Source organism: Gadus morhua, chromosome 21, assembly GCF_902167405.1.
Source record: "Gadus morhua chromosome 21, gadMor3.0, whole genome shotgun sequence".
In the NCBI taxonomy this organism is placed as follows: Eukaryota; Metazoa; Chordata; class Actinopteri; order Gadiformes; family Gadidae; genus Gadus; species Gadus morhua.
The window spans coordinates 12271719-12281444 of NC_044068.1; the positions used below are offsets into that span (position 1 = coordinate 12271719).

General features: G+C 48.8%; 1 protein-coding gene across 2 annotated transcripts in view; it reads right to left on the minus strand.

Annotated features, from left to right (window-relative positions):
• dusp10 (dual specificity phosphatase 10) overlaps window positions 1–9176 on the minus strand; it is a 10495-nt gene extending 1319 nt beyond the window's left edge. Inside the window, exons 1-3 of one of the 2 annotated variants that reach the window (XM_030344492.1) lie at window positions 8245–9176; window positions 6127–7156; window positions 145–540 (exon numbers count right to left, since the gene is read on the minus strand). In XM_030344492.1, coding sequence (XP_030200352.1) covers window positions 145–540; window positions 6127–7111 — 1381 coding nt within the window. In that variant the 5' untranslated portion in view covers window positions 7112–7156; window positions 8245–9176. Of the gene's footprint in view, window positions 1–144; window positions 541–6126; window positions 7211–8244 lie in introns of both variants that reach the window. The other variant, XM_030344491.1, reaches the window with a different exon arrangement.
• Window positions 9177–9726: the final 550 nt, after the last annotated feature.

A 9726-nucleotide genomic window follows, 5' to 3' on the forward strand; every position in this document is an offset into this window, starting at 1 on the left:
GGACATTCCCCCCCATTCTAAAATGTTATAAAACAAACCGGATTTCTTAAACCCATATTTATACACTCAAACACCCTGCTAATCACTCTGAAATGCTAATCGTTTCACTTTTTCACAAGCGTGCCTAAACCCTGTTCTGCTCACCGATGAACTCAAAGGCCTCCTCAAAGTACTGGCGCAGGTTCTGCTTGTTGCTGTCGGTGGCGGGCAGTCGCTTGTAGCAGAACAGGCCGGTGTCGTAGTGGAACAGCGGCAGGTGCGTGGTGACGTTGAGCACGAAGCCGATGTTGGCGCGCCGCAGCATGGCCAGGTCCCGCGCGTCCCGCTCGTTGCCCAGGTACAGGAGGGGCAGGATGGCGGTGAGCTCGGCGTTCTCGATGTCCGGCATGGACGGCAGCGGCCCGACGGCGTGGCCGGCCAACGCCGCCGCCGCCCCGGGCCCGCCGCCGCCGCCGCCGCCGCCGCCGTTTGGCCCCTCGTGGAGCCGCAGCGAGTGGTCGCAGAGGTGCTCGTGGCACTGCCTGAACGCGTGGAGGCCCCCTGCGGACGGAGCAGAGGAACGGAGACATTACGTTAAGAGGGGCTGGAGCTGAGGCTGTGATGGAGAGAGAGATGAAAGAAGAGGAGGCGGGTTAGAAACTAAACACAACCTGAAAAATCCCTCCCTGTCTCCTTGCTCCCTCACCGCCTCCCTCCCTACGTTTCTCAAGGTTTACTTTTTCAATTTTTTATTTATTCACAAAGATACAGGCAGTTAGACAGGGAGGTCTGGGAGAGAGAAGAGAGGGACCTGCAGCAAAGGAACACAGGCAGGATTCAAACCCGGGACGCTGCCGCGAGGACTGAGCCTTAACGGTAGGCGCCCACCCTCCCCCCCTCCCCACGTTTCCGCCCTGTTGAGGTGTCGCATTCAACCACTGGAGGAGATGCTACGATAACGTAGGCTAGTATGATTGAAAGGCAAGATGGATTCCCTGAAGAGATTCCCTCATGGGTCAGCAAGGAGCCAGGAACAGTTTAGTACGGTCAATGACTGAGGCAGGAGCAGTCGACCACAGCCGATATCCTCACATAACATTTCAGTCACTGAACAGATGACGGATATCTATGGCATTTCTTCCAAATTAAACTCAAATTATAGCTCTTAAATCTTACCCACAGCTTTCATATGAATTATTGCGTTTCGACATTTCAATATTGGATTTCATTTTCAATGTAGTTCAATCCATTATTCAGCAGCCACTGGTGTCCCTTTAAGACCTTCCTGTCCCGCCCTGAGCCCCCTGGGACAGAGTGCTAAAGCTAACACTGCCGGTGTTGGGGGTTCAATTCCCACAAGGTTCCAGGCGTTCTATAAATACATGTGGTCACACTGCCCTAAGCATGTAGCGAGTGGCATATGCTGTGATATCGCAGAACAACTGGCTTTCTCCAAACCCACACAGACAGGGGGCGAGAAAAGACAGGGGAGCGCCTCATTTGTGAAATTAATTATTTGCCATTTAAACACATGGTTCATAACATCCAGTTGCACATGTTCCATTGTGTCTCAACTTGGACAGTACATTCCCGTCGCCATTTGGAATTTGGTTCAAAAAATGTACGATGCCATGGTGTGAACATTACAAAGATGTTTAGGATCGGTGCCTATATGTTCACTTGGGCTTATAGCAACTGCATAGCAATGCTCCGTATTAACCTCAGGGTGTGCTGGTTGGTTGCCTGGAATTCAAAGCTTCACTTTATACTGTGTGTCAGCCAGGTTGAGAGTTCAATCAAAGAATTTATCAAAAAAAGACCAATTCCCAAGAATGTTGGAAGTCTGGGAAATCCCTATTTTGTTTATTAAAAAAAAATCAACGATCACAAGTGACTACAATATTCATTCAGGGGCCAACTCAGCAGCCAAGCTTAAACAAGCATCCCATCTTTTGAGTGGTTTATGCATTTTCTATAACAACATTAACTGTTCGAGCAAAGAAAATTCTAGTAAATTGACCATACAGATAAACATTTAATAACATAAATGAAAACAAATAAATATGACGACATACGCCCTAGTATGTAAGATATAAATAACAATCCTACGTAACATTTAGACACACACTCCCTGCCGAAGAACCAACACAGATAAGCTAGACCGTCCTCAGTCACTTGTTCAGTTAATTAAATATATCAGGTGCTACTTTGAAACTGTTATCATCTGCTCTCCCAGCTCCTTCATTGTACTCTGCCAGGGGGCAGGTCGCTCCACGTATTGTTAACGTTGTAAGTATAGCGTTGGCTGCATGCCGCGGCAAGTAATTGGCCTGTGTGAGTGTCACCTTGATTGCTAGGCCAGGTGGGGATCTCCCAACTGTCAACAGATAGCAAACCAAGCACACATTGTCCGACAGCACCGGCCGATAACCTAAAGCAAACAACTGGGGCTAACCGTCCACTGATGAAGCCCTGACTGTCTCTCTCTCTCTTCTAACATCACGCACCTCGCCCTCATGATGATTACCGTAGGCGCTTCTGTGGAGGGCAGAAGCAAACCCCCCAGCCCTAGACGCAGCGTTACTGGGGAAAGCGGGTGGAGGCGGATTTTCCACTGTTAGGACTGTTCATTTGATCAGTTAGCTTAGAGTTATGCTCCGTTAAACCTCTCTCAGTGTCAAATGATATATTTTCAGGGAATCAACCTAAAATATATATATATAGTTTCACAAAGATCTTGAGCACTAAATAAATGCCCCTAAATAAAGATGCAGATGATCAACTTTACTGGTAACCCTCACTACTGCCAGGCTGACAGGGTGAGCACCAGTTGGCTAGCAAGCACAGCCAAACCACAAATAAGGGCTCTGTTGTAGCAACCATACTCTTTCGTCCCTATATAAACACTCTTAAGAGACTATAATACCTCATTGAAATGTTTTATGATTAAGAGATTCAGAAATACATTGAGGAGGATTTTTTCCACAATAACTTAAGTCCATGTCCCAAATGTACAGGGAATGAACAGGGAATAAACAGGAGGACAGTGAAGCGTGTCCCCTGTCATATCCCCTGACAACCTCCGGCTCCCGCGGAAGAAAGACACAGCATCCACTCACTTCCACAACCCAGCAGCCCAGTTCCTCTTCAGAAATGACCACTTCACTCTGCTCCAGGCCCACTCGCACCATACACACACATGAATGCCCCCCCCCCACACACAAACACACACACACACACACAAACACACACACACATGCAGTTCAGTTTCCAACCGTATATACAAAACTGCTTAAAACCACAACAAATTTTGAAAGCAAACCAATGACTGAATACTTGCATTCCAAGGATATATTAAATACAAATAACGATAAACAATAGGCACAAATGAGAGAAGTCATGGTAGGTAACATCAGACAAGAAAACATTCTCAGTTGTGTAGAATGCAATTTCAGAAATCAACAATACATTTCAACAGGGTTTTAGGGTGCCATATTTGTCATCATTGTCATGATACAGGCATGAACGTTGCAGATGTTTTTGAGCTCTGCATATTGTGTTTCTCCATAATGGAAGCCCTGGGGGGGGGGAAGGGGTCACTAACAATTAGAAAATGACTTTCAATAAGAAGCACATGAATAAAATGGATCTTATTGGATGGCTTCATATGGTAACATTTGCTGAGAGCACATTTTTTTGTTTTTTCAGGAGAATGAAATCAGTGTATAAGAGCAGCTTTCTACAGACGGCTCCCTTCGACTGTGCTGAAGTGCAGACAGAGACAGATGTGAGAACAGTCACATCAGAGGAACCTCCTTCATCAAGAGGCATGTGCCGGGAGAGAGAGGAAGAGGAGAAGAGAAGAGGGGGGAGAGGAGGTGAGTGAGGAAGAGGGAAGAGAGAGGAGAGAGGAAGAGAGAAGAGAGAGGAGAGGTGACAAGAGAAGGGAAGAGGAGAGGAGAAGAGACAGGAAGAGAACAGAAGAAGAGAAGAGGGGAGAGGGAGGAGGGAGGAGGAGAGAAGAGGAGAGGGGCGAAAAGGAGAGGAGAGGAGGGGAGAGGGATGGAGACTGGAGGAGAGAGGAGGAGAGAAGAGAGGAGGAGAAGAGAGAGAGGGAAGGATAGGGAAGGGGGGAAGAGAAGAGAGGTGGGGAAGGAAGAGGAGAGGGGAGGAGGACGAGGATGATCAATGCACTGTGATCTTGCTGCTAGACAGTGTCTGGGAGGCATTCAGCAGAAACTCATACAGCCAAGCCCCCCATCTTACACACATGCACACTAAAAACATATATGCACTCACACTGAACCATACACTCTCACAGCAGATTCTAACACATACACACATGCACACAACCACACACACACATACAAGAACACACACACTAGGGATTAAAAAAGACATGGCAGCAGCCCAGAGAGCTGCTATCTCCACAAGGCTCCCTGTTTACCCACGGCTGCTCCTCCTTCACTGCAAACTACTGAAGGCATGGCGGATACTAAGCAGCTCAAACTGGTGCAGTGTGTGTGTGTGTGTGTGTGTGTGTGTGTGTGTGTGTGTGCGCGAGCGCGCGTGTGTGTGTGTGTGTGTGTGTGTGTGTGTGTTTGTGTGTGTGTGTGTGTGTGTGTGTGTGTGTGTGTGTGTGTGTGTGTGTGTGTGCGCGCGTGTGTTTGCATGTTTGTGTGTTGGTGCGTGCTTGTGTTTATGTGTGATTCTGTGTGTGAGTGTGTGTGTGTGTGTGCGTGTGCGTGTGCGTGTGCGTGTGCATGCATGCGTGTCAGACAGTCAGTTAGATAGATCCACATTAATGTATATGAAGGCTGCCAGATTGACTGTCAAATGATGTGCCCCCACAGGAAGTCCTAATGGGTTTCCTGAGTATTTTCTACTGTATCTGCTCCATGATATATTAACTGTGTTTGGTTATAAAGAGAGGGTCTGTCTCCCCTGGTGCTCCTCGTCTCCCAGCAGGCCCTCTGAGAGCCCTTTGCAGACTAGGAGTGGCAATCACCAGAAACAAAAGTAGCACAACGCCCTTTATCATGGCCCACCTTCAAGAGGCATAAATAAAGGCGGTATAATCACATTAGAAGTAACGTGATTATAACTCCTTTACCTTTATGATAACAATGCACAACAATGGAAATAATGTAAGTTAAAGGAAAACCCAACAACAGAGCCACATTCATTTTCAATTGTTTCGACCATGCCCATGTCCTTCAATTGAGCACCAGGATTACACCTATCTCATGTTGCACTGGCCAGTGGATCCAATCCAAGGAACTGATTTAACCCTTGTGTTGTGTTAGGGTTGGACTGATTTAGAGTCTTTCTCAAAGAGAAGTATGTTTTTTTTTGATTCAATAGACCCTTTTCACAGCAGCGTCCTCGTGGGACAAACAAAGATGTTGCTGAAAAACCTAATTAAGTTTCTGCTACTTTTATATAGAAGGGAACCAGTAGACTAAACTAGTGAAGATCAGTGTGCTACCCGTATATCTTCTCTTGGGATTCATGACCATGGCATTTTAAAAGTGTAGAACTTTTTGACCAAGATTCTGACTAGGATGGTGAAGGGATATGTTACAATGGTGGTGCTAATTCAAGATTTGGAATAATTGGTTAAATATCATTCCAATGTCTGGGTAGGAACACCATCAACGGTAACATGGAGTGAACACAGCACAATGAAGAGCCACTGTCATCTCCTCCACCACCACCACCACCACCACCTCCACCACCACCTCCACCATCACCACCACCACCTCCACCTCCACCAGCACCACCTCCACCACCTCCACCACCACCAGCACCACTATCACCAGCACCACCACCACCACCTCCACCTACACCACAACCAGCACCACCACCACCACCAGCACCACCACCAGCACCAGCACCACCACCTCCACCACCACCCCCACCACCACCACCCCCACCACCTCCACCACCAGCACCACCACCACCACCACCACCACACCACCACCACACCACCACCACACCACCACCACCCCCACCACTACCACCCCCATCACCACCACCACCGCCTCCACCACCAGCACCAGCACCACCACTACCACACCACCCCCCACCCCCCCCCCCCCCCCCCCACCCAACATCAGCCCACAACCCGGGACCCGGGGGGCCTACCTTTGAGGACGATGGGGTCCTTGCCCTCCCTCCTCAGGGACTCCAGCACCACGCTGAGGGGCTGCGAGGGGGCCAGCCGCGCCGGGTCGGACGTGCTGTCGTCGTACACCACCAGGTCGCGCGCGAAGACCCCCCCCCTGAAGGAGTCCTTGGCCTCGCGGCAGGACACCAGCTCCAGCACCGTGACCTTGCCCTGCTGCAGCCGCCGCCGGCTGATCTTGTCCGAGCAGTTGATGTGCACGGCGCCGCGCACGTGGCCCTTGTTGTATTCCGTGAAGGGCCGGCAGTCCACGATGACGGGCAGGGGCCCCGCCACCGGGTGGCCCACGGGGCAGCAGGCCAGCCGCCGGGCCAGTTCGTTGGGGTGGATGACCCGGAAGGAGTGCTGGGCCCGGGGCGGGCCGGTGGAGCTGAGGCTGGGGGTGCTCCCGGCCCCGTGGCTGCCCAGCGCCGTGGGCGCCGGGCTGGGGGAGGACGGCCCCGCATAGCTGAGGTTGGGGCTGCTGGCGCTCACCTGGCTGGGGGCGTGGTGGTGGCCGTGGTGGGCGTGAGCGCGTGCGTCCCTCTCATAGGTGCTGACGGAGCAGCAGCTGGCACTGCTGCAGCCACACGACAAGGAGCGCGTAGAGCCGTTGGATGAGGGCATATACGTCACGAGATCGGTCGTCGATCGGATCTGGACCAGCGTGGTGCTGCTGACGATGGTCTTGCCGCCGCCGCCGCCGCCGCCGCCGCTGCCGGTGCTGCTGATGCTACTGATGCTACTGATGCTACTGATGCTAGTACTGATGCTACTGATGCTAGTGCTGCTGGTACGACGGCTACTACTGCTGCTGCTGCTGCTGCTGGTGCTGCCGCTGCCGCCACCGCTGTTGATGGCGATGGCGTCCAGGTAGCTGGCGTCCAGGCGCAGTTGGAGTTCCTGAGGTCGGACCGGCCTGGGCAGCGCCACCACTATTCTGTCGTCTAGAGGAGATGGAGGCATGGGGAAGGCCGAGGGCGGGACGGACACGGAGAAGTCAACGCAGCACTGTCAGGAGAGCACAACAGGAGGCAAACAACGGGATGAGGTTGTGGCTAGACACTGTGGAGAGGGTGAGAGAAGACCACATGAATGGAGGCACAGACCTAGGGGAGTGAAAGTGGCTGAAAACGATTCAGCCAAAAGCATAGTATATTGAAACATCTCTCCCAATTTACATCTAACAGTTGCAGTGTAAGCAAATATTTGTAGTACTTTACCCCAAAGGGCAACACCCAAGTTGAAGGTAATAATTAGAATGTAATTACTGATATAGAATGACATTAGGGCTGAATGCCATCAAAGGCTAAGCAATTCATGGGATTCTTTGCTACAAATGGAATGGCTAATTATACTACACTTAGCATCCCAATTATGTGGACAGTTCAATATCAGCAAAATAGTGTGTGACCAAAGAAAATTATACACCAAAAAAAAAAGCGACATAATATACTGCATCAACGCTACGCCGCAGTTCAGTCTCTCCCTCGACAGAAAGTCGAAGGATTTGCAAACGTTGAATACCGTTTGACCAATATATCCCCCCCCCAAAAAAATAAAAACAATAAACCCACAAAGACAGCATTCGCAGTCTGCATCATGTAAAAGGCACGAGTCGAGCGTTGCCAGTGATGACTATCGCTGTCTGTGAAGACGTGCAGTGTGCTGCTCGGCTCAGGATATCATTCATGGCAAATTCATTGAAGAAACCGGCAGGAGAACGTGCTGGGAATAGGATGGCTGGGACCGTCTGGATTTGCTTATCCTGTGAGTGTATCCTCACAGAAACAGCAGGACGGCAAACAAATTGTGCTTTTCTCAGTAGAGATGCTTAATTATATATCCCTTTTTATCTCACTCATGATGAGAAGGTAGGCTATCACTGACACTAGCGTTATAGCGACGATATAATGATGAACCGCCTTTAAAACATCTTTAAGTATTAGCTCAGTGCAGATTTTTTAATGGAAACACTTGAAATTCATTGAATGTTTTTTATGTGGAGGACTACATGGTATATGCTGTGTGTCTCATTTATCAACCCAAACAGGACAGCCACATAGGGATACAAAGATTACAAAAAAAAGTTTACTTACATTATTCTTCAACGTTGTGTTATGCCTTGCGTGCAGTATAAACGGATATTATTCCCCGTCGCGGAAAAACGCTGCCTCTGTTCAGTTCGTCCCGGTGATGTAGATGGGCAACATTTTGACTTTTACCCGGTGGCTCCCCCAGTAATAATACTGAGGGAACTCGGACAACCTACAGAAGTCCCGCTGTGGGATTGACACGTATACTAACCAATCCACGGCTTCATTAATATTCAATTCATCCGCGGCATACAGTGAGCGCCAGACCAGTGATGGGAGGGTTGTTGTCGAATCGTCATCGTCTTTGGTTGGCGGGGATTGTCAATTGAACGGCGTTCGGTGCTGGAGAGTCCCGTGTGCGAGAGCATGATGTCATTGGCAGCCAATCAAACGTCTGCTAGAGCGAATTGAGGAAAGATGAGTGAATAAGCGACGCCGTGGTGTTTGCGCCGTCGTTTAATGCACACCGTTAAGTCGCACCGGTCGCGATCCAAACGGACGGTGCCCTCACACTGCTGCCTGCAAACACCTGCTAACTGAAACAAGTAGGCACAGCACACATGATGCATGATGAGGCATAACTGCGTTTTGCAATGACAATGCGCAGTGGGTGGTGGTCTTCTTGCTATAGGCAATCTGTTGTGAGTGACTATTAATTTACTTTACTTTGTATATTAGGTAAGACCTATAGTAGAATATGGCTACTGCTACTACTATGTTTATATTGACTTATTTAGTATTAATGTAATAGTCAACCCATAGCACGATTGGAAAGAGGATCAAACGGAAATATTACATAGGAAGGGGTCATTCTGGCCTCAAACTTTCTCCTCATCTTCCTTGGGAATCTGGAACAATATACACACATTTACAACTGCTATTTAAAGCTCTGTAGAGATGGTTATTTTTAAGCGGACAGCTGATCAAAGCCCATCCTAATTGAGTTCTCAGCTACTCTTGTTTCATTTGCAATGAAGGGTAAATGGACAAGCAATTGTGTCTGTGTGTGTGTGTGTGTGTGTGTGTGTGTGTGTGTGTGTGTGTGTGTGTGTGTGTGTGTGTGTGTGTGTGTGTGTGTGTGTGTGTGTGTGTGTGTGTGTGTGTGTGTGTGTGTGTGTCTGTGTCTGTGTGTGTGAAGAAAAACACATGTCTAATAACTCAGGTTGTCATGTTTTCAGATGTATTTGACATGATAATAGGCCATTAGGTATTATGCTATGTTATTGTTAGAAACAAGCTACAGTGTTCATATAAACACTGCTACCGATGTAAGATTCATAACTCTCAATGAAAACAACAATAACACTTGTTATTTATCAGCCCACATAAATAGACAGAAAGTCATCTCAGAACAATGGGTGAAGCCTTAACAATTGATATCTGTATAAACACAACTGGTTTAGTCTGTATGGTGACTTGAGGGTGGTGTCATTCTTGTTCGGACTACAATATCTTATTGCCTAACTAAACAGACAACATTTGGGA